At 50.0% G+C, this 25,210-nt stretch overlaps 1 protein-coding gene across 18 annotated transcripts in view; it reads right to left on the bottom strand.

Moving 5' to 3' along the window:
- Nucleotides 1-25,210, bottom strand: part of Agap1 (ArfGAP with GTPase domain, ankyrin repeat and PH domain 1) — a 467,544-nt gene that overhangs the window by 46,131 nt on the left and 396,203 nt on the right. For all 18 annotated transcript variants that reach the window (XM_016007105.3, XM_076549566.1, XM_016007106.3 and 15 more), the window contains 3 exons: nucleotides 19,206-19,360; nucleotides 15,937-16,027; nucleotides 10,390-10,612 (listed from right to left, as the gene is read on the bottom strand). In XM_016007105.3, coding sequence (XP_015862591.1) covers nucleotides 10,390-10,612; nucleotides 15,937-16,027; nucleotides 19,206-19,360 — 469 coding nt within the window. The remainder of the gene's footprint in view (nucleotides 1-10,389; nucleotides 10,613-15,936; nucleotides 16,028-19,205; nucleotides 19,361-25,210) is intronic.

Raw genomic sequence — 25,210 nt, 5'->3', positions numbered from 1 at the left:
GTTTCTACCTAAAACCTGAGAAAAGATTCTAAAATGGAGCTAAAAACAGCTTCCTAATTGTCTCTCTCAAAGGAGCGGCAGCCTGCCAGTTTGAGCTACTGGCGGGTTCCTAGCGTGCGAGCTTGATCTGCAGTATGGCGGGAATGAGGCCTCTGCAAGTGGCACATTAAGCTGCATGGTGGATTTAACCTTTGCTAGTACAAAACAAAAAGAGGTTTCTGGGCTACACACTGCTTGGATAAAAGCATAGACCCAGGATGGCTCCCAGAGCTGGCGGAAAAGGTACCATCGCCATGTTGGGAAGCTGAAGTGGGCAGAGCCAGCAGCCGCAGCGCCGTTTCAGGCTTAAAAGGCTGCAGTTTAAGCAATAGGCTCAAGGTAATATAAAAAATAAGCCATGTAAAGATGGCTACCACACAGAGAATCTGGATTATGTTCTCTTTGATATTTGTAACTGAAGAAAAACATTTGATTGCAAAAGCTGTTGAGTTATGCCAAAATGTGTATTTTAAAGGTACCTTGACTTCAAAATTTGGCTATAAGGATATGTTGCTTTGGAAAAGAGGCTCTGGTTTTGTTTCCACAGAAAGCCAGAGGCTATGGATTTGTTCCAGATTAAGATACATCAGGTTTGACCAGCCAAGACCACCTGAAAGATCTTTGATGACACCATGACCCAGATGATTCAACATCCAGAATCGTTTCAAGGCAACTGGCTCAGACAATACGGTCTCACGGACTACTCCATGATCCTAAAATTTTCTTTGTGTCCCCATAAGATACAGCGCCCCCCTCCAGCAGGAAGTAGTAAGAGAAGCTACGCCCAAATTCCCAAATATACCAAGCTGACTTTGGAGATGTGTAAAAGTTAAAACCTTCCTTTTAAAAAAAAGAAAGGGGAAGTGCTGTGGGACGGTCTGTATGTCAAATTGTTCTGATTGGTCAATAAATAAAACACTGGTTGGCCAGTGGCCAGGCAGGAAGTAGGTGGGACAAGGAGGGAGGAGAATTCTGGGAAGCGGAAGGCTGAGGCGGAGAGACACTGCAGCCGCCGCCATGACCAGCAGCATGTGAAGATGCCGGTAAGCCACCAGCCACGTGGCAAGGTATAGATTTATGGAAATGGATTAATTTAAACTATAAGCACAGTTAGCAAGAAGCCTGCCACGGCCATACAGTTTGTAAGCTATATAAGTCTCTGTGTTTACTTGGTTGGGTCTGAGCGGCTGTGGGACTGGCGGGTGACAAAGATTTGTCCTGACTGTGGGCAAGGCGGAAAACTCTAGCTACAGAACTGTTTCCTTACTTTTATTTTGGTTATTTACTGCTAGTTTTAGAAACATGATTGAGTTTTGTACAATGCTCTCTCGGCCCTCAATCTTGCTGAGACCCTGCTTGTTAGCTTGTGGTTTGTGATTCCTTGGGATTTTCAACATAAACATTATGGCATCTGCAGGTTGAGATGTCTTATTTTTGTCTTTCCTCATCTGGAGGTATCTGGTTTCTTTCCACTGATAAATTCCGTGACTTGAACTTCAAGCACAATGTTGAAAAACAGTGGGGATATTTCTGTCTTGTTCCTAAGCTGAGGTAAAAGTTCCCAGCACCTTACCACCTAAGGATGAGGAGATGTGTTAGTTTTTCATAGATGTCCTTCATCAGACTCAGAAATGTCCTTTTTACTCTCTTTGTAAAGATTGCTGGTGTTTAGATCACAAAAAGGGATTGGGTTTTGTCAGAAGTACTTGCTCTATTTCCTGAGGTGATTGCTGTGGTATCTCACACAGACGTGTGTATATACTTGCATTTGTTGAACCAACCTTGCATTCCTGGGAAAATTGCCACTTGAACATAGTGTGTGAATCCTCCTCTAGGGGGGCAAAGGGATGCTCTGTGGCTGTAACTCTTGCTGGGATGACATTCTGGACATGCCAGGCAAGATTGAAATGTGGCAAAGGATGACAGATGACTTGGATCTCAGGAAGTACAGAAAGCTGTCTGGAGGCCTGGGCCGAGACAGTCCACAGGCAGGGTTATCGACATTCTGATTATGGAAACAAAAGCTTCTTGGACTCCAGCATGTTTTAGAATCACATCACTGCTCTTTACCCCTGGGTGCCAGTTGCACAGGCTTGGGGTGGGTCTTGAGGATGTATGTTTTTATGTGGTACTGATGCTGCATAAGCCAGTGTACAGATATAGAGTAGAATCACCGACAACGTTCTCCATGCTCAGGGGAGAGCACACAGGCCACCTGTTCCTCTTACTGGCAGCATGCAGGACCCAGGAACAAAGCCCAGGGCACTTTCTAGATAAGAAGGGGCTGAGGAAATTTCATAAATATTATTTTCTTTTAGCATTAACTCCACATGATTAAGTGGGTAGGTATAATGACTAGTTTCATTTTACAAAGGATCAAACGCCCTTGCTTTGAAAACCAGAATCACAGAAGATGCTGAACTACAAATCCTCTGGCCCAGCTCCATATTTCATCATGTAGATACAAAATGATGGATGGGTGAAGTGCAGCATCCACATTTTTGGCAAACAGAGGTCAGGAGTTGGGTCAGGGACACAAGCAGAGGGAGGCCAGGTCAGGAATAGGGCGTAGGCATGTGAAAATCTTGGCCAGCACCTGTGTTGGCTGGTCAACTGGTCGGGTTCTCGGTGCCATTTTCTGCATGAGTACTTAATATCGGCGCCAGCGGCAGAGAACGTAGACTCCTGACTCCTGGGCAGAGTACGAGTTCAGGCTGGCCACACAGATGGAAGGAAATAGAAACAAAGGGCGCCTCACTGTTCTTTCTGTCTTTACCGAGTGAGGCTCTGGGAGGTTATTAGTGGGAAGACACCGTGCCCATACTCCCATATACAACGAGCTTACACTAAAGCCCACACCGGACACAGGATGGCTAAGGACAGAGAAACTGAGTGCAAGCTGGGCTGGCCACTGCTAACATCAAAGCCTCTCCTGCTGCTGTGTGGATATGATCTTTCCCGAGCTACACAGCCAAGGCGAACAGGTATAGCAGGAGAAAGGAAGGTGTCAGCAGTCAGGTTCAGGTGATCAGTGTGATCCCAGACAGGAAACACAGGGATCCCATGCCTGCCTTGTCCTCATTTGCAAAACACAGTCTCTCCATGCTCGGGAAAAGCACAGGGCACTGAGGACACCAGGTATGTTCACCCTCCTTCCCTTTCATGATGGGTACAGAGAGAGGAACATTTCCCATATGGAACCACAAAACCGCACTGAAAGGACGACCCTTTAAAAGATGTCACAAGAGTCAAGAGAAAGCATTTGTTGGCTCATGGTATGTAATTCAAGCCTAAAACAGTTGTCCTCCCTGTCCCCTTCCTTCACAAGATCTCCCCAGAGGACAGACGCTCAACTGGCTGAGGTGCCTGAGAGACATCTTCCAAGCACGATCAGAAATCTGAACATCCACAAGCCCCTCAACTGTCTCCATGGATACATTTCAGAGAGTCAACAACACAGGTTTCCACCTCAAGACTGCTTTCTGGCAGGGAGGCTGGCTTCCCACAGCCATCAGATAAATAACCAGGCCCCCGGGTAGCGAGTGGCGTGAGCAAGCCTGCACACCACCCTGTCCAAAGGCAAATGTGAGTACAGGCATCCTTTGCAAACCGAGACCCTTTCTGGTTAAGCTTAGGAAGACTCTTCTTCAAAGCACCCTTCTCATGACAAGAGCCAGCCTGTTAGGGCTTCCTGTACTCAGAACAAGCTCCCTGGCCTCGGCTTGGGTGAGGCAGGGCTCTGTTTCTTGTCACAGTAATCTATAGGTATTATTTCTAAGGCAGTGTTAATGTACTCTTCATCTGTACGTTTTCCTAATTGGCTTAATATTTATAGTAGAATATTTGGGATCTGGGCCCAGCGCTCTAGTAAACTCCAGCGTATTTAGCAACGTGCTAATGAGGCCCGTCCAGACAGGAAGGGCTGCACCGTGAGTTACGGCACTCTCGGTCAGATTCCAACTCGGCTGCAGAGAAGTTGCTAAATATCTTAAAGTAAAAGCGAGTCCCCAAGCAGCTGTTGGGCTTGCAGAGCTGTGGATGTATAAACTTTATTGGCAGTAAATGTCACTCCTGCGAGTAGACAGCGCGCCCGCAAAGCCTTGGCTCCTCAGGAGTCGCCGCCGCCGCCGCCGCCGCCGCCGGGGCTTGGGCTGGACACACAGGGGACAGGGAGGGTGGCCTCACTCTGTGGCTGGGGCTGGGGCACGGCTGCCGACAGGCATGCGATGGTGACAGAAATTCACTTTGAGTTGCAATTAGTGGCACTGTCATTTTCGGGGGGCTCCTGCCAATTAATTAAGGCTGTCAAACAGAAAAACCACAGCGCTCACATGGTAATTTATATTGGAAGAGACAGGCCTCGGAAGCAGAGCGGCGTCCTCCACAAACAGCTTTCTCCCTCAGAGCGCTGGAACAAACACGGCGAAATAAGCGAGATAAAAGCTGCGCGCGTGTGCACACGCGTGCGAGGGGGTCTGCGTGGGCAAAGAAGAAAAGTTAAGCTGCCCTTGTTATAACTGCTAACTCTGGTCGCCAGAGAAGAAGACAGGCTGATTAAAACTCCGAATGAGCCCCCAGCTCCCTGAACCCTCTGCGTCCAGGATGATAGAATCAGAGGAGTTTATTCATGCCATTAAGCCCCAGAGAACTTAATTGAAAGAAGAGCACAGCCCGGACCTTGACAAGCAGGAGGTCACAGTAATTGCTGCCGGACATATTTAACATTAAGATAATCAGGCCATTAATTACCCTTCGGATCATTAAATCAGCCAGTTGCAAAATGAAATTTCTGCCTCTATTACTCACTTGAGAGACCACAGGGGTGGCCTTTAATTTATCAGGGAGCTTGAGCTACAAAGGCTGGGGCTGGGGGAGGGCAGCCGGGGAGGGGGCTCCCCCTACACGAGCGCCGTGGCAGTGGTGGCCGGGCAGGCATCAATCCGCCATGCTTGGTGATCGTGGCAAATTAACTAGGTAAGATAACCTCCTCGTGCAAAGGCAGAAGCTGGGGGTATGTAAATAGATGAGGGCAGACAGGGAGCTCAGAGTGTGCACACCACTTAGCAAGATAATAAAGGGAATCATCCTTGATTATCAGTGCTAATTTGGACACTGCCGGTAGCTTGTTATGCGTGTTCTGAGTAGCATTTAATTAATTCAATTGCTTGTTAATGAGGGAAGTGACATGTGGGGAGCAGATGCCACCCAACTGCAGATGGACTCTGGTCAGCCCAGCAAAGGCCTTTTTTCTGTCTCCTACTTCTCCCCCTCCCCATTTTTTTTTTTTTTTTTTAAGAAAGAGAATAGAGAAAGGTGTCCAGCATAGAGAACACTCAAAAGACACAAAACATTGACCCCAGCAGGCCAAGAACTGTTGAAAAATAATCAGAGGAGACAATCCTGGGGCCGCGTGGGCAGTCATGTCCCCGAGGCCACATTTAGAACAGCGCATCTTTATGCCAGAAATTTGAGCCTGAGATTACTATATTGTGATCTTATGATCAAACCTAACAAGACAAAGACTTGGCCAAGTGGGGCTGCTTTTAATATCTCCGAGTCAGCTGCGGGGATCCAATTATTTTCAGTTTGGATACATTTCCCCTTTATCAATATCTCCGTGTGCATAAATAAGATAAAAGTGGCCCTGCGGAATCAAAGGAAGTGGCACTCCTCTCGCCGGGCAGACTGGTGGGGTCTGGAAGTGTGTGGCCAGTCTTCTCCCACGCAGGGTTCTGATGTGGGCCCTGATCTTCCTATCGATGGCCAGAGACAAGAAGGGAGTTTAGGCAGGGAGATGAAGTTACAAATAATGAAAGGAGGGTGGGCAGGAGGATGCTCGAAACAGGAAGAGAGTGCGCATAAAACCCGCCAATGTTCCCTTCCCAGTGGCATCAAAGGGGGAATGGGTGATTTTAGCTCTGCTCCGAGTTTCTCTCCTGAGCTGTTCCTGGAACTGAAAACACAGTTTGGCATTCCAACTTCCTTTGATTTCCCAGCCCAGGGCGGCAGGTGCCAAGCATCGCATAAATAGGCTACCTGCACTAAAATGTAAATAGCGTGGTCCCCGCTGACCCTCCCAGGCCAGACGCCATTAGGGAGGCAAAGACAGGAAGCCAGTGGAGTGGGGACAGTTACACCACCAAGTCCCCTGGCTTCGGCCTGGAGGTCTCCGCCCTGGGGGGGGGGGGAGTTACCTTCACCTAAGCCTCCGTAAGCAGCGTCCACATGGGAGGGCGTGACAAGGAGGGGACAGCCCAGAGTGGTGCGGTGCCACACACAGCCACGAGGACAGGAGTCCCGGGGTTTGCCGGAGCAGCTTGGCTATGCTGCAGACTCCCAAGCCTCCTTTCATTTCCGGGAGGAGCCAGGTGGTGTGGCCGCCAGGAGAACACCGGACACCTGGGTGTCAGTCAGGTGACCCTGTTGTGTGTTGTGCGTGGCAGGAGCAGTCATCTGACTCAGTGCCTTCACCCTAAAGGCTGTTTTCTTTTCCTTTCAAAGGGTCACCAATGATCTTGGCACTCTCCCCAGCGACAGTTAATTAGTCTCTTCACATTGGAACCCAGAGCCCCGAGCACCTGGTGGCTCCAGACTCAGCTGTTCCAACTGTCTACTACACAGCATGACACACACACACACACACACACACACACACACACACACACACACACACACACACTCCGAGGATCACAAAGCACACCCATTGCTATCCCCAATTCCAGATAACTCTGTCCCCTGCTGCTGCCTCTCTGACCACCTGGACACCCCCATTTACAATCGACATTTTAAGTGTGTGCTTAAACGGTATCAGTAGCAATGCGGGAGGGGGGGTTCTGATTCCAGCCCAGATGTAGTTAATTGTTGCCACATCGATCTCCCCTCTAACATGATTCTTCCTCCAAATCAAACCCCCATTACAGAGGGGTGGAGGGCATCCTCTCCCCTCCTGCGACAATAAATTTAATATCGAATGTACTGGAAAAAAATGGCAGCTGTTGCAGAATCCATCCAAAAAGATTTTTTTCTTTTCTTCTTTTTTTTTTTTCTGCTTCCTGGGAGTAATTAAAAGATGCTTTCCCTGACTAATGATCCCCCTGTTTAGGAATGGGAAGTCGATACTGCTTCAGCTGTCGTCAGCTCCGATTGATCACGATGTTGCTCAAGTTGGAACGGCAGTTCTCAGGGCGGCTGAGGATCGCTGGAACCAATTATAGGCCATCCAGAGCTGCCCTAATAGGGGTGTGGGGACAACAGGCAGAAGGCCGGCCAGCTGTGCCAGGCGTCCGTTCTCCCAACCTGCCTGCAGTCCTGGACGATGCCAACGCACGGCTGTTCCGGGGACTGGCTGTTTCTTTATAGAGAGATATGCTGTGTGTGTGTGTGTGTGTGTGTGTGTGTGCATATAAGTGTGTCTATGCACATGTGTGTCTGTGTGTTTGCGTGCTGAGGTGTGTAGATGTGTTGTATATATGTTGGAATGTGTCTGTGTACAAGTATGTGTATATGAAGTGTATATACATGTGTATATGTGTGTATTGGGACATGTGTGCATGTATATTTTAGGATGTGTATATGCACGTGTTGTATACATGTCTGTATATGAGCAGCACATTTTTAATTACATTCCACAGTCAGAATGAATCTCCTGAACCATGCTGAACACAGACCCAAGCTCTGAGGGAAAACATTTGGGCCCCTGTTTCAAAGAGTGACATTTGTTTTTTTCTTGAATTAACATCAATATTCATGAAACTATTCTTTTTGGGATAGTTTCAGGCCTCGCAATGCTTCTAGAACTGGCCTCTATTCCTATGGAGAAGGTGGGAAGCCTGGGTGTTGGGAGCGGATAGGCATCTAGGACAGGCAGTATCTAGACTAGATACCAACTCTCTGGGGTGAATTCCAGACCGATTCTAGCCCAGACTGCCAGGCTTTTGTTTCTATTTGGGGAAAAGGTGGGAGGAGGTGAAGGCGGGAGGCGGTGAAGGCGGGAGGCGGTAGGGTCTCTACTGTGTATGGGCTGTGGTATTTCTCATTTATGGTGGTGTCCCTAGGGCTGGTAACCTTCTAGGTGGTCCTTGGCTCGGTCTGTCTTGGTCCTTTCCAATCGCCCTGTTGCTGACTTCAGCGTTCTCGGGAACAGATGGAATGTGGTCCAACACAAACGAAGACTATTCATCCGACCCAAATCCCTCTGATATCAGCCACCCAGGCTCAAGAGCTTCCCAGAGCAAACACATCCTTGCTTCTTGTTCTGAGGAGGTCCAGCCCTGCAGGAGGCACACTGCTGACCATGTGTGCTGCAGGCAGGACCTTCCTGCCTCTGCCTAGGCTGCCCTATCCTCCCACACCTCTCTCCTGGAAATCAGCCATGGCTATGAACTTCCTGGAGCCCGTGTCCTCAACTGGTCCCCAAAGGGTCCACATGTCAGGATACTCATCCTTTATTCATTCCCCTTCTTCTTAGGAGTGTTTGGTGAACGTTTATTGAATTTAACCAGACAAAAAAACTTTCTGGGATAATTTTACCAAAGACACAAATAAGCCTCCAGATCTCATGCCTGTCTGAAAATACAGAAATTCCAAAGTCAGGAGATGCCACGGTCATCATGCCACATCATCACAGCCTTGGAAAGGATTACTGACTCAGGAAGGCTCTTGAGAATATCCAGTGTGACCCAAGGTGACAGGTTCAACTGCAGTCATCCTACTTATGAGGGGGCGACTCCTCCCACCTTCTCTAGTGTAGACGGTGACATGCGCAGTGCTGGGCAGAGCAGAAAGCCACAGCGCCACAGCACAGGGCACGCAGCAGTCAGAGCCGAACACTGCCCACCAGCAGCCACTCACTGCCGGGTACATGAGGACAACCACAGATCAGCTTCTGAGTGTTCGACACTCTAAAGGGATAGCAGACGTTCTTAAGGCACACCGTTAAACACAGTCTATAGGTTACTTTTAAACCTAAATGGTCAGATGCATAGAATTCATTTTTTCTAACGCATTTCAATGTTTTTCTTCATACATTAAACAATTTAACTTCCAATCATCTTTTCATTTTCAGATCGAAATTTAACTACACTATGGGAAAAAAAACCCCACAGTACTACAAAGCAAATTAATGTTTTAGGATTGAGTGAATAGCCCAGCCGAGTTCCATGTGAGTGAAAGATAACAGCTTCTCGAAGGGCAGCGTATCTTGTTGGTGAGAATATCACTAACTGTATTACACAGACTGACTCATAAAATGAGGACCTGTCACAGCAAACCTCCGTGATTTTAACAAGCACACCTTATCACCTTGCGGGCCCTACCTTCCTGTTCCCCTTCCTGCCTACCCTACACAAACAGGATTATGGTACGGCAGCGTCACTTCTGATGTGCACCAGAGGGGGCGCCACGCATCCATTTTGCAGTGTTAGTGAAATGAACCCAGCGGCAGGTCTCAGGAGATCACTGGCTAGGAACCTGGACGTGCCGCCTAACCGCTGGTTTATACTCTCACTGTATCTCAGCAGCAAACAAACAAACTTCCGATGCTCAGCAGGACAAATGCCTCTTCCTCCGGTTACCTTGAGAAGCAGGGCAGAAGCAGGCCTCAAGCCGGAGGTGGGGGCGGGACATTCGGAACACAGAACACCCAGTACCTTTTCAGATGTTCTTGGTAAGACCAACCAGAGATGAGCTGACCCCTCTGCTACTATGAAATAGGACTCTGAAAATGGGCTATTTCAGCCACCTCTTGGGAGGATTAAATATGTATGCATATCCTCAAAAATGGTTTATAATCGCTGTAAATGAAAAATGAGAAACTAAATGGCCTCAAAATAAATGCGTTTTTATCCTGGATAACAATTAGCATTAATGAGGAGTCACCATACATTATGCTTAACTGTACTTAATTAAATGTGTTAGAAGTATATTTTAGAAAATAAAATACATTTTCTTCATTATAAACTCACTTGTTGGCAGGAGCAGGTGAGGGGGTTGGTTACCCACAAGATGCTTACCAAGGGTGTACGAAAGAATACAAAACCAAAGAATCAAAAATTTATAATTAGTGTTAGCACAGCTTGTGCCTATTAGAAATATATTAATTAAAGTAATATATTCATAAGATTAGAAGCCTAATACATTTCCAAGAGGGGAGAGGAATCCCCAAGGCCTAAAAATAAACATAAAAAATTAAGGAGTTTGAATCATCCAATCTGCTCCAGACCAATTTCAAATACGGATGCATCTACTCTAGGCTAATCGGCATGCCTATCGGTTGCCAAGGCAACCACTGCAGCTGCCCCTGAGGTCATCCCCAGTTGTGTAGCTGCTGGTGGAGCACCTGTGCATTCCTACCTTGTGGAGTCCAATGAGGGTTTTGTCCGTCCCTGGCTGCTCTCTTCCCACACGCTGTTGGCCAACTCATTCCCGATGGACGACATCACCTTGATCAACTCCATGGGCCAGTCATCAAGATCTAGAGATCGGACCCGAGAGAGGTGGGTGCCAAGATTCCGGTGGATCCCTGAGCACTCGATGCACATGAGGGCTCCCAAGTTCAAACTGGCCCAGTTAGGGTCTACAGGAAAAGAAACAGGAGCAAATTTCAATCAGACCGCCACCATTCATTCTCAATGTTCCTGAACTCTCAGGGACATCTGACCAGGCAGTCCGTCCCCACCGTCACATGACTTGGAGCTGTTCCTGGTGTCAGGGAAAACATGGTATGTTGCTTGCAGCTGTGGCAAATCCAGTTTCCCAGAACTGGTGTTCATTTGGACAGAGATACCTCTTCTGATACTTTAGCAGCATTGTTCGGTACTGGTGCACATTAGGAAAAAAAAAAAAAGTCATGTGTGTTGAGATGTCCACTATGGACCTCTGATGATGGAGTGAGAAGTAGAGACAAGGCATCTGGGTGCCACCAAGGCCCAGGTCATGCCTGGAGGCTTCACTGGCCCTCATAACCCCATTCTGCGTCTGTTAGCTCAGCTTGGTTGTGTTAACAAATTTCAAAGACGGAAGAGGCACATTCCTGTGAGAAGGTATGGTCATGCAAGGGTACCCATTGCAGCGATTCACAGGGTTTCACTGGCCACTGGCAGGTGAGTGGGTAGGTAACACAGTTCTATCAGGACCCAGTTCCCTCAACCGTGACTTGAGGAGTGTATGTTTCAGGCTGGGTTGATAGGACAAGGATACATACAGTTCTGTGGGATGGTGGGCTTGTGTAGAGAATGGCTGGGGTGGGGTGGGGGGCGCTGGGACAGATCTGTCATTGTGTGGTGATATGTGATGATATCATCAGATGATCTGGAACTTGGGCCCAGGGCTGGCTTTGAGCTTACAATCTCTGGATGTTTTGCAAGGACAGGCTGACCTTGATGACCACCGGCTCTCACTGGTACCAGGAAGAGAGGCTAAACTCACACAGGTAGAATTGGCATTTATTCAAGTCTACCAGAAGAGTCAGCAAAAACTGATCTGACCCCTGGGGAGACTTCCTGGGCTCTCTACAGGGCAAATGACCATGGATGGCTGCATGGTGACTAAGCAAATGTCAGTCAGCAAGCCACTTACTTAACATCAGTACAACTCAAGGAGGGGGCTGTTTCATACCCCAGAGGAGGCCTGTGATCTCAGAGACGTTCTGATGGGGAAGGGGAAGCCTAGGTCTCCAACAGAAGCAAAGAGAACAGGATACAGAACCATACAGACTGTGTGAAGACGAGAAAGGATTAAGTTACAGGCAGCAGGAGACAAGTGTGTTGTGGTTTGGATGTGAGATGCTCCCCCGCAGGCTCCCATGTTTGAACACTTGGTCTCCAGCAGGGGGAGCCGTCTTTGGTGGGTGTGAAACCTTCCACAGGTAGGGTCTAGGTGGAGGAAGTGGATCTCTAGCGGGAGGAGCCTTGAGGTTTGGGGCTGAGCCCCATTTCCTGTGCTGTCTGGGCATCCTGGTCCATGGAGAGGGGACCAAAGAGCTGGCCCAGCAGAGGATTCCCCATACCCATCACTCTACAGACTCAGCTCCTCAAACTGAAGTCAAAAGGAGCCCCCCTTCCTACAGATGCCTCTTGTCAGGTGCCTGTGGTCGCAGAAGGGAGAAAAGCAGTGAGTGGGAACAGCGTGGAAGGCATCACGGACGCAGGCCGCTGGACACAGCTGGTGAAGAGCTTGCAAACACTTCTCAGCAAGGCTCTCGCCTGGTGTCTGCAATCCCTCAGAGCTGGGCTTCTGCTCTGCTGCCCCCATCAGCTCTGGCCACCGAGACAGGGCTGTCATAGCTGCCGGCCACCTCCATGGTTACAACCCTTCAGTCTACTGTTGGTCTCCTGTCCACTGCCCATTTCCTGATGCTGAACTCCGATGCAGTTGGAGTTAAATGTCTCTTTGGGATTTTCTCCCTAGTTTTAGTCTTATCCCCGGCATTTCCCCCTCAAATTGGCCCACACCTTGGCTCCTGTAATCTCCTCTCTTCTGACACCATTCTCTCTTCCTGGCAAAGCCAGCTTGACCTTGGCTTTTGTGAGAACCCAAACTCTAACAACTGTCAACAGCTCTTACCTCTTCCTCGCTTACCAGCTGAAAAATTCTGTACAGACCTGCCTGACATCAGCTGGCCCCATGATGGTTTCTTCTGTCAAGCTTCTTTCTACCTCTCCCAACGACACCAATGCTCTCCCAGGACCTGGGGAGTCGACCTTCCTTTTAACACTGTCCCCAGAGATGCTCTCTCAAATTCAAGCCTTCTTGAACGGAGCCCCCACTCTTGTCCTTGGTGGGACTACCACAGCTCATGTCTGTATGTTCATATCCTGACCCCTGCAGGCCACCTCCCAACAGCAGCCAGGAAATGTAGCAGGCCCAATCATGTAACACAGAGACTCAAAACCTGCTGTGGCTACCACCTGCCACTGGGATCAAGTCTAACCTGATCTGACAGGATCAGAGCTGAGCCCCACCCCCTTTTCCCCGTCTCATGTGAGACCCTCGCTGCCTTCATCCACCTGTACACGACACTCACTTCCAGCTCTGCCTGGCATGTTGCTCTCTCTTTGGTCTCAGCTAGAATTACCTTCCCCAGGACAGCTCACTTGGCCATCTCTCCCCACCCCCACCCCCAATGTAGTAAGGGGATATCAAGAACCTTGTCTCTGCTTTGGACAGAGCTTTGTGTGCCCACTCTTCCTCGTGGCTATGGGCACTCGGGGCTGTGACAAGACACTGTATCTGGGTGCATACAGAGGAGCCCCACCGGAGCAGAGCCCACATCTAAGGGACTGGAGGACGGTAGAAGGCAAGGCTGGTGGGTGAGACAAGGTCTCCTGGGAACCGACAGGGCTCTAGCCGGATTGTACGGGCCGCACTGACAATGACCGAGCTTCGTGGACAATGAGCCAGAGTCTGGGCTGCCTCTCAGCTTTGTCCTGGACGGGCCGGCATACTGGTGTGTGTGTATGTGTATGCACGCACGCGTGTGTGTCTCCAAGCTCTGGGATTCCCTAGGTCCTTTTCTGGACATGTTGCTGGTGGCTGGCAAGTGGTACCCCCAACAGAGGTTTCCACTGTCAGTGGGTTCTTGAAAGCTAGGCTGAGCCTAGGTTCACTCTAGGGCAAAATTCTCAGATAGTGATGGGCCTTTCCCTGAGAGGTGGATACCACTGACTTTTGCAAATTCACTGGACCAGAATCTCTCTTTATAGACAAGCAGCCGACAGCCAAGGGGGCCCATGGCCCACTTTGGAACCTATGAGACAGGTTAAATGTACAAAACGGAGGAGATCTGCGGTAATTGTGGCCTTAAATCCCACACTGCACTCAAGTCCTCAGGCCATACCCTCAGCCCCCAAGGGTGATACACATGAAATGGCGGGCCAGGGAGACGCTCTAGCAGGGGCTTTACCAGGAGGCACCATGTCTGTTACACCACTGACATGTGTCACCAGTACTTCTTCCCAGCCTCTAGATGTGGGGTGGCCCTGATTTCGGTCCACGGAGTCCTGGAGAGGGACATCTTTAAAGCTGGTGTCTGCTCCTTTCCTGCAGAGACCTCCTTCCTTCCCACTGGGATCCTTCCTAAGGGGAACTGCTGCGGTCATAGGCACACAGCCGTCACAGGCTCAGACACACTGCCCCGACACCCTGTGAACAGGCTCACATCTCACTGCCAGCGTGGGCTACGCGGATCTCATTGCTGGCATTTACACTGGGCATTTACACTTCAAATTCCTCCCTGCTTGCTCACACAGTTCACATTGGGTGCCCCAAGCATCTTAAGGCCTCTGAGGAAGTAAGAGGCTGGCGGAGGGTGTGGGCTGAACTGCACAGTACCGCTTGCTACCTCAGTAACCTGGACAAACTGCTGTAGGCCCAGACTCTTCCTTCCCTGTCCTGTCCTGTCCTGTCCATGGGCCCATGACAATCCCAACTATCACTCTTTAGAACTCAAAAACACAACACATGCGTGGACTGGATACAGCATACTTGGTGAACGGCCTTCAAACCTTCTTTTCTGAAGCTCCCAACTCTGCCTTTACCATCTCTGTCCCATCCGCTCACGTGGCTTTGTCTCCAGGCTGGTCCCACGGCCTCCCCTTCCTGCCCATCCTTAGCATGCATAAGCCCGTCTCTTCTCAGAAAGGACCTGTGACCTCCAATTTGCCACATGCCACAGATTCCCGTGAAGCCACAGATTGGTTTCTTTTTGAGGAATCTCTAGTTGCATGCTGGAAACAATTACAGACATCAATCTCTGGAATTTTTTTTTTTAAATATGCCTCAGGTTTTATGCTTAAAAAAAAAAAAAAGTCTGGTTTAAGGAAAGTTTTGGATAAAAAACACTTCAAATAATGTTCTTTTCTCTCCATCTCACATTTTGAAAGTAAAATTAAAAATTCAAACAAAGAGAGAGACTTTAAAGCAATGCCCAAAGGAGTCTGTGGAAGAGCTTGCCCTTCCTGCCCTGAAGACGGGCTCCCGCTGGGCTATGGTCAGTCAGGCCGCATGGACAACCTGCTGGCCAGGGCCCTTGGGGGAAGCTCAGCTCTTCCCCTTTGTCCACAGCAACCCTAGGCTAGTGCTTCCGTGTCTGAGGTGATGCTCACATTCCACCTGCTCTGACTCAGTCTGCTGTCCTCTCACAGAGTGAGCTGGTGCAGACAGGCAGTGCCATCCATAAACAGCACAGTCTCTGCTGTGAGACTCGGACAGTTCACACCCCTACAAATGCATAAGGACCTCACCATCCTCCATCGGCACCCATGTATCTCCATCGTCTCCATCCTTTCTGGCCTGAGATGCCACTCATTTTCCTGGCTCACCCAGGGAGGCCTCTGTGAGGCTGCAACCTCCAGTGACACCACTTTCTCCTCCCCCCGCCCCCAAACTCTTTCTCAGAGCCCTTCTGACAAGCCAACTCTGGCGGGAAGCTTGCTTTGAAGTAGATGATCTCAAAGACCTAGGTCCCTTGTGCTCCTTCCCCAGGCTGTAGACCGTGTGCCCTGGTGGGTGGGGCTTCCACCTTCAAGACCCTACCTAACAACATGAACGGGCAAAGGTTCCTAAATATAGCTTATGAGGGGGCAGACATAAGGCAAGGCTTTGTGTCCCCAGGATATAGGAATGGAACTTCACTCTCAAAGGGAATATTACCTTTTACAAGTCAGAAAGTGTGACATGCGGGGGTAACTCCAAGGGATGCAGTCATTACAGTTTCAGTCCTTCACTCATTGTGATGCCCAAGGCTTAAGAAACGCACACAGCAGTCCAGTGTATAAACGGCACACTTGAAGCACCAGGATGGCTGTGTGCAGGACTCTATGTACAAACAAAACCCAAATTCGAATAAATCAAGCCCTCAGTGCCAGAGCCGACCAAGATCTGGGGGCACCGTGTACTTACTTTGGGCGTCACAGTCCACACAGTGGGAGTTCCCTCTCATGTTCCGGATGGACTGCAGTGCCATGGCCTCGCTCTGGCTGGTTAGTCGGGACTAGGCACAAAGGAAGACAGAAAATGCAAGATGTGAGCAGACAGGAGAAATCCACAATCTTCTAATGGTGTCAGAGAAAAACCAAAGAGATTACGCACAGGTGCAGTGGTGTGCAATTTCCAAACACTTACTGCTTTTCGGATGTCTTAGGGAAGTTTGTGAGGGAGAGCGGAAGGTCGTATGTCACGATTACTCGCTGACAGGGACTCTCCCAGAAATGAGCCAGGTGCTCAGACCTCCACCATTTGTGAATGAACCAGAGACTGCCACCCAGAGAATGTCTCTGGCTGGTACACCTTCATGGGCATATAGCTACTTGGTATGAAGATTAAAGAGTGAGAGAAAAAGAATCTGTGTATCAGCCAAGGGTCAGGCCTCCATCAGCATATGTAGAGCCATCTCCTGGTTCTTCATCAGAAAACTCCCAACCATTCCACACATCACGGCCAGGAGAGTCTCTCTCTCTCCCGCACGTGACGATCACTCACTTGCTACAAAATCGAAGTCACTCATTGGAGTGAGGTAGGGGCATTCATTTTTAAGCATACTTTACAGTCTTCAGGAGAGATTTTTTTTAAAGGTCCACCTAGTGCGGCACCGTTAGAAAACATGGGCAAAGACACGAGCATTTCTACGCCAGGATTCCATCAGTCAGAGATGCTCTGGCTGGTTTTTCTATCTGTCTCTGTGCACACAGGCCCTGCAGGAAAGGTGGATGGGCAGGTATGCATGGCCTTGCAGCTTGCCTCTCGTGCCTAGTAATTACTATCTGTCCACCACTTGTCCACAGAGCCTCAACCATCATCACTTACGTACATGCACACGACTCCAGTTAGTGAGTGTACAGCAGGTGCCTTGGCTATGTACTCGGACTGCTCCAGGCAGCCCCGACCCTGGACAGTGCTGTAACAGGCATGCTTCCTATAAATCACTACACACATTCCTGACTACGCAGTAAGGATGACATCCCGGAAGCAAAGGGGCAGAACGGGAAAGAATATGCATATTCAATATGCATTTGATATTACAATTAAAGCAAAAGCTGCTTAGTTTCAGAACTTAGAATAAATTATTTTGTGTACAAATTCTTCACAAATTAAGGTATCTTGTGTTAGATAGACGTGAAACAATTTATTGCTTGCTACTTAATAGTAAGTTATCATTTATTTATTGCTATTGTTTAATTGGCATCATGTACTACTGTGATGGGGTTTTTAAAAATAATTTATTTTACTTTATTTTTTATGTGCATTGGTGTCAGATCCCCTGTAACTGGATTTACATGGACAGTTGTGAGCTGCCATGTGGGTGCCTGGAATTGAACCTGGGTCCTCTGGAAGAACAGCCAGTGCTCTTGGCTGCTGAGCCATCTCCCCAGCCCTACCCTGTTTTTATTTCCTTTAGGAATCAGAGAACGTTAACAACTTGAATTGGTATCTGGAGGTGTCACACACTCATATGTGGATGGTGGTGGGGGTCTACCTATCTCCCTGTTTCTTTTTCCATATATCTGAAGAATTCTGTGACTCACTGGTTGGTTGCTCTATCTTTCTGGGTCAGCTCTGGATGATCCACCAGGAGCTGAAATACTAGGTACTTCTCTCTCTAATGGAGTCTGGATTTTCCTCCCCAAGTCAGCCATGGTGGGAACACTATGTCCCATTTTATCCTCTCACACCTGGTCAGTAGCTGCCCAGGTGTGTGTGTGTGTGTGTGTGCGCGCGCGTGTGATGTCCTTCAGCTGCTCAAGGGAACCTCCTCTCAGGGGAAGCCATTTCTACAAGTATGCTTGCTCATGGATACAGAGGGCAGCTTTGGTGAGCTGGCATCGGCTTCTGGTCCTTGACACCCTACTGTCTGGATTCAGAGGAGCAACCTGGAAGAGACTCTCTAGGAAGTGAAATGGGAGAAGCCAGCACTAACCAGGGCCTCTGGAATCAAGGAGAAGGGGCGTGGCTTCAGTCAGAACGTGTGAGATTCATTTCTCCCTAACACCTGGAGACGTGCCTGTCTGATGCATGTGCCCTCTTACCTGCTCTGAAACCAGACTTCCAAGCCTGCGGATGGCAGGTGTCACCAAGCCCATGGCCGAGGAAGGGAGAGACAACATGGCTGGGTGGGGAGGGAATATGACCCGAGAAATCGGGGAGCTCAGAATAAAAGACAGTGGTTCTTCCCAGTTGGGTATAAACTGTCTTCCAAGAGAGAAGCAAATTACATAATAATAATAATGACTGTGGTCTGGCTTACCCTGGCTCAAGAGGGTAATAAAATAATACATCCTGTCTCTCTGAAAAACAGACTCCCTTCTTAATGACAAAGCTGGCCATACATCACGGGCAGAGGTTTCTTTAAATGCTTATAAATGAAACTGCAGGTGGATGGCAATGTCTTTCTTTGGTTTCCAGTCAGTCACAGTTTGAAAAATCAAAATGCTCACCAAGAATCTCAATGGGTCAGCAAAGCGTTCTGTGTACCTAAGGGTTCAAAGACTGCAATGGAAAGAAGCCGGCTGGGAAAGACAGGACCACTATAAGGAAGATCGCCGAACAGTGGCCCAGAAAATGCAGTGAACACACTTTTATTTCTGGCCAAACAACTGCTGGAGAACTCTTTTTAATTACTGAATGAAACATACACCAGACTTTAAAAAAAAAAAACAGAAAATTCACCTCGCCCAAACTCCCTCTATCTCCCTTGCGTTTCGTTTGTATCCCTGTGACGTGCGAGACATTGATGAGGGCAGGATAGGGCATCTTTTAAGCCAACGTCTCTTTTTCTGATTTATTCTGCCTCAAACAATAACAACAAAAAAAATAAGTATGGACGCATAAGCAGGCCGAGTCCAAAAGGCTCCGTCGCCCACAGAGAGAGACGAGCCCGTCCCACGTGGCGCTGGCTGCCACAGCAAAGGCTTCGTGTTGGACATCCTGCCACACACAGACGGCCGAGCCAGGACACCAACACATGCATGGTGTTTGTAGATACAAAGTGGTTTTATCTTTTCAATTACTTAGTTTTTTTCTCCTCACAAAGCGTACCTGGGTCTTGTCATCCACACAAGCCATCTGACGCCCCTGTGTCGTCCCCCCCACCCCCCCTGGGGCTCCACTTGGGCCTTCTTTCCCCTTTAATGATCGGCAGCCTTGATTTTGGGGCAGCCTGCTGAGGGCCTTACCTTATTCTTGCTGCTCTCGCAGGACTGCAGGCTGGCTAGGATCTGGCTCTCGATGGCTTGGACCCACGCGTCTCGCTCCTCGTACGTGGTAGCTTCAAAGTGCCACGTCTGGCCAGTGAGGGACACAATGATAAACTCAAAGTTTTCTTCTTGCTCTGGAACACAGAGGTGGGATGAAGAGCTCACTTTCATGCGACAGCAGCGCCCGAGCCCATCATGTCAACGGCACCGGCATGGGGCTGGCGGCACACGCAGGCTGGGAGCGCTGAGATCTGATCCACACACCCGCCAACACTCAAGGCCGGCTTCCAAAAGCCAGCAGCGGGTAACTAGGTTTCAATCAATGCTCGGGGGGACAGGGAGAAAGGAGAGACAGCATGGGATGTCAGGGTCTCTGTGTGGGCGCAGACCAAGCAACTTGGGAAAAGAAGTTTGCAACTTCCTGCTGGCCCTCGGATCTGCGGGAGGAAAATGGAGTTAGTTCTGCTAGATGTGAAACGGGACTATGCAAGCATTTGAGTATGGATCCAGGTGATCTACCCTGGGAGCACCAAGGTGGGTGTCCTTCCAGGGCCGAGGAAATGTCAACGGGAGCTTTAATTCTCATTGTGCTAAGACTTGGACAAAGTGATTCCAGGCAACTCGGAGGGCTTTAGTGGACACAGGTCTGGATGGGTGGCCACCGAGAGACACCTGTTTCCAAAGGGGACGAGAGGCCTGTGTCCACACCCTGCGATACTACCCGCCCCTCAGTCTTTAGGTAAGTTCTGCTCTCAAGGCTCACTTTCCTCCCCTGTGGATCGGGCACAGGCAGCTTCTACTGGGTTTATCATTAGCTAAATGTTGTACATGAGCAGAGCAGCGCATAGCCTGGCCGCAGGAGACTGTGTGCAGTCAGTCAGTCCTTATTCTCAGGACCTGACTCACAGGAGGCACAGCTTAGGAAAACGCAGCCGGGAGTCAAGGCTGGACCCTTCACATGCCTCACTGGATGAGGAGTTGCTAACATTGGCCTGGAACTGGCTGTGTGGTCATGTGTAGTCACAGGGAAAGAGTAACCCACAGACTTGCTTATCAACGAAGTCATCCCCACCCCGCCACTGTACTGACAAGGGAGTGGCCCCTTCCTTCTGATCCCGTGGATGCCATCAAGCCCCACTCCCAGGACCTGGGACACCACCCAGGAAGGGGAGGCTCTGGTCTTCAATGTGAGACTTCTGAGACCACCACCACCACCACCACCACCACCACCCACCACCACCACCACCACCACCACCGCCATCGCCGGTGCCATCACCAATTGCTATGACACACTTGTGTGGAGTCTTTGTGTTCTGAAAAATAACAGGATTAAGCTTCGAATGTAAGCAAGGTGGCTTTCTCTGAACTTTTAAACTGATGAGCAGGCCTCACCCCGCAGTCCGAACACCACCCGGAAGACGGGCAGGTGAACACACCTGTGTGTAAGCCCCCTAGTTTCTCCCAGACGGAATGAAAACGACAGCTAACAGAAGTGCCCACATCCTCCCACACTGCCAAGGCCTGTGACTCCCCTGCAGGGTGAGAGCTGCTGCATTTCACTCATGCTCTGCTGCAGCGATATGGGTGCCGAGGAGGGGCCAGGCCTGGACCTTACCACCATGGCTCTGGCCTGTCAGCCCTTTGGGGGCTGATCTCATGGCAGGGCCACAGTGTGGCCTGAGCTCAACATGACACCCAGGCAGCCCAAGGAAGCCGTTAGCTTGCTTAACACCGGGCATGTGCGTCTCCCGAGTTCTTTCTTGATCCCTTTGCTTCTTGGATTTTGGAGCTTGAGTAATAAGAGTTCAAAGCGCAGGCATTAGCCGGGAATGGGACTCAAAAGAGGCCCATGTCTGTGTGGAAGCAGAACAAGTCCACCTACTGTGTGTGGGGCAGCTGGGAAGGAAGCTCTAAGGCCTTTGGACATGGGAACTAGCTGAGTTTTTCATTAAAAAAAAAAGACTATACAGTAATTTCAGACAGGGTTCCCCACGGCTGGCCTGCAACCACACCCCGCAATTACCACCCGAGCCATGGCATCTGTGGGCTTGAAAAGACCTGTTCTCTTTATCCATGGGCTTCTAAGTCATGATACTACTCATTACAACCTTTACACACAGAGGTCTTAAGACAGCACCCGATTCAGTACCTAAAACTCCTCGTGAAGGGAGAGGTAGGGCAGGGACAGGCTATATAATGTATGGGTAGAACACAGGACACTCGGTCCTTCACGGGCGGATGTTAGTTAGGACTGTTCCTTAGGACAGTTGTGCACAGCCTCACATCACCGTACATCTGTGAAACTCAAGTACGGTAAGGCTTCCTCTGGTCGGGGTTTGCTGCACGTCCAGTGAAGAAATGACAGCCATGAGCCTCGCAGATGGCTCTCTGCACACGGCTCTCCCTTAGAGGATTTCTCTTCACGTTTCTAGCCTGAATCATGAGCTGCAGTGTGAGCCAGAAGGCAGACAGCCAAACTGGCTTGAGTGGGGTACAGGTTGGTCCTGGGGCACTCAGCTACGTCTTTCATGCCTTGGGTGTCGGGGAGGCAGAGGGTGGTCTGTGAAGGACCCTACTTAGCAGGGACATGCACACCCACACGTGTGGAGGACAGAGCGCGAAATGACGGAAATGGCCAGGTACCCGGGTCAAGTGCTACACAGCTACCACCAAGCTTTCTGCCTCCTTCCAATTCCAGCTTGGGCAGCGGTAATGTTCAGATGAAGCCGCAGAGATGCAGTCTGGCTCTGCCTGTCCTGGGAGCCATGCCCTCTCTCTCTAAAGGAGCCCACTGTGCCACACGGCCGGCCGGTTTTCTGTCCGATGGACAGGTTCCCCGCGGCAGCCTCTCTGCGCTCAGCCCTTCCTCCCCCTTTCTGTTCCCGGTGTTCTTCCCGTGGCTCCTCTCTGCTTTCCTCAGGGCTACTTGACATATGCTCTCGGGATCTAGACTTTGGAAGGGTTCCTCACTCTACGCCAAGCTCCGAGAGTCCCTCTATAAATGTGCTGACCTTCCTGTGGGACGTACACCCTGCAGACAGACAGACCTTCCTGTGGGATGTACACCCTGCAGACAGACAGACCTTCCTGCTCCACTCCATGTAGCGTGCCACCTCCCACATGATGGCACAGCCTGAAAAGTAACCACACGTACTCAGTTCCTCATGAACACTGCGGTCGTCTTCCCTCTGGCACCTCACTTCCAAGCCTGTGGATGAGTGCCCAGTCAGGCCATGGCTCGACGCTCTTCTTACCCTCAAGCCCATCTCTCTGGAACAGCTGGCACTGTTCAACACATCTGCCATCCCCTGACCTCGGTCATGCTGAATCCACTTGGATGGGAGGAAGGTATGGACTGGGTGAGTGAAAGGGAGCTGAGACAAGTTACACTGAGTAGTGACTCCCTGGAGGCTTCCACAGAGCGCGCCTCCAGCTCTTAAAGCCGGAAGCAGGCTGTAGGGCCGCCTCACCAGCCTGTACCTCTCCTTTCACCTGATTCATGTTTTTATCGGGGTTCTGAGTGAAGTCTGTTGGTTGCATTTTGAAAAAGAGGAGTTTTGGGGAGGACAACAGAGCCCAGAGTGAATGTACTGCGTGAGGCTACAAGGCAATCTGAAATCCAAAACTTTCTGAGTCCTGAGGTAACACTCACACGTTTAATTCACAAAATCTAAGCATGCTGTGTATCCAGGGCAGGGTGTGGCCCTGCCCTCTCCTCTGGTGGAGGTCACTGAGTGACGCCAGCACACTGCAGCCCGGAATCAAAGTGCCAAGAGGCCCAACACCTTCCAGGGCCGGGGCCCAGACGCCTCTCCAGCCAGCTGCATCTCCCGGCCCACAGCTGGATATGTGGGATGTTTTATTGTCTTTATGACCTTTCCCCTCTAAAAAAGGTTTCTGTCACTTGCACCAATGTACGGGTCCTGGCCGGGCCTGCCAGGTGACTGTCAACGCTTACTGACGGCACCTCAGAGGACTCCTGACTAGATCCATGCTTGTACTTTGGCAGTGGCCGTGACTGAGAAAGCAGATGACGCAAGGCAACATGCTCCTTCCTCTTAATGCTCACCAGGTGACACAGTCCCATCAATTCCCCAGTGGCCAGAAGGCTGGGTAACTTTATAAAACGACAGCTGATAATACCAGAGTTTTTTGTTTTTTGTTTTTTTTAGCAAACAGATTTAAAAAATGACCATACGCACAACTGACCGTGTGACGCTGGTCGGTCAGAAAGGGCTGAGCACTGCTGCTATCCTCTATTTATTTACTGGCTTTTGGAGACTGGGTCTCACTCTGTAGCCCTGACTGGCCTCAAACTCCTGATCTCCTGCCTCGCCTCTGCCTCCCAAGGAGTGAGATGGTGAGATGACAGCCGTGGCCCCTGCCCCTGCCCCAGTGATAAATACTTGAACATCGAGAAGGGCCAGCTCGGGTGTTTCATTCTCCAGTGCCACTCACAGCTACAAACCAACTACTAACGACGGGCACAGTAGCAGACTTCATTATAAAGAGAGACTCAGGTTGTAGAAGATACTGCTGGCATGTACATTAGAAGTATGTTCTTAGTTCGAGACAGACACACAAGCACAGAGTTACTCCCTACCCAGAGGAGAAGCCCAAAGGCCACCTCACCCCAGCCTGAAGCTCCAGGCTATGCCCAGTCCTGGTCCCCAGCTCACTAACACAGTGATTGTGCTCCCGGGGGTTTAAACAGTTTTCTGTGTTTAACGGTTGGCTGTGGAAAGGTCCACTATAATAGTATTTTAGAGCCATGAACCTGTCGAAACCAACCTGCCCAATTATTCCCAATGACATTAATAACACCGGATATCGCACTAATTGTGTCCAGTTTCTATGCAGACGAGGCCCCGGGGGGCTAATTTTGCCTCCTCAGGGGCGAGCATCTCAGCCATCAGACCGACTTCACAGGGAATCCCTCCTCATTACACAAGTCTGGGCTGTCAAACTTTTTTTCCCTTAAAGGTTAATGGGCCAATCAGTCATCAATTATTTTTGTGGAATTCTAGCAGACAAAGGGTTAAAGGGCTACAGACAGCTGAAAATAGTTCAAACATGTGGCGGCTGTTTTTAACAGGAGACACCTGATGAGGATGAATACCGAGAAGGAGGATGGGGGAGAAGGAGGAGCTGGACACTTGCAGACACTGGCCTCATAGAGAGGACAGGAAAGAGGGCCTTCACCAAGGCCAAGGCCAAGGCCTCCCAGCCTTTGTCCTCAAAGCCGTGCTCCACAGTGGTGTGACCAGAACAAGGGAGCTGAGTGGGTTTGCTTTCCAAGTTGAAAGGATGAATGGGCTGTAAGGGTCACTTACACCAGTTCCTTACTGGCCACATGTGAATCAGCATTCTGGCGGGAGAAGATGTCTCCCAGGCTTCCTGGAACCTGGGCTCCTGACCTGAGGTCCACCCAGCAATCCAGCCGTAAGGTGGAGCCTGCTTCCTGCTGCACTGACTGACAACACGTGGCAAGAATGGCATGTGCTTTTGGCGTTGCCTAGAGAAGAGTGTTCAGGGGAGTGAGCCTAGAGGTATACAGATGGGTACCACCCAGCATGATCAAAGATAACACAGCCCAGGCCATCAGGGAGGAGGGCACCCTGTCCTCAGCTCCTGTCACAGAAGGATGGGTCTTTGGTAGGGCACACCATACCTCTGTTCAACACACAGACACCAACTCTGTCTATTGCCATCCCTTCATTCATGAGTATTAGCAAGGGGTTTCTCCAGTGGGGCATCTACCTGGTAAAGAGGGGTTTCCCTTATACCCTGTTTCATGGGTGCCTGGAAGCAGGCCACTCCACCTCTTTTGAAAGATCCCTGCCTGTGTGAGTTATGCGAGAGTGCAGGTACGAAGCCAGAGGGGATTCTCTATATCTCCCGGAGCTGGCAGTACAGTTAGCTGTGAGCTGCGTGGTGTGGGTGCTGGGACCTGGACCTGGGTCCTCCACAAGAGCAGCATGTAC

Source organism: Peromyscus maniculatus, chromosome 13, assembly GCF_049852395.1.
Source record: "Peromyscus maniculatus bairdii isolate BWxNUB_F1_BW_parent chromosome 13, HU_Pman_BW_mat_3.1, whole genome shotgun sequence".
In the NCBI taxonomy this organism is placed as follows: Eukaryota; Metazoa; Chordata; class Mammalia; order Rodentia; family Cricetidae; genus Peromyscus; species Peromyscus maniculatus.
This window is presented reverse-complemented; position numbering and strand designations above follow the sequence as displayed.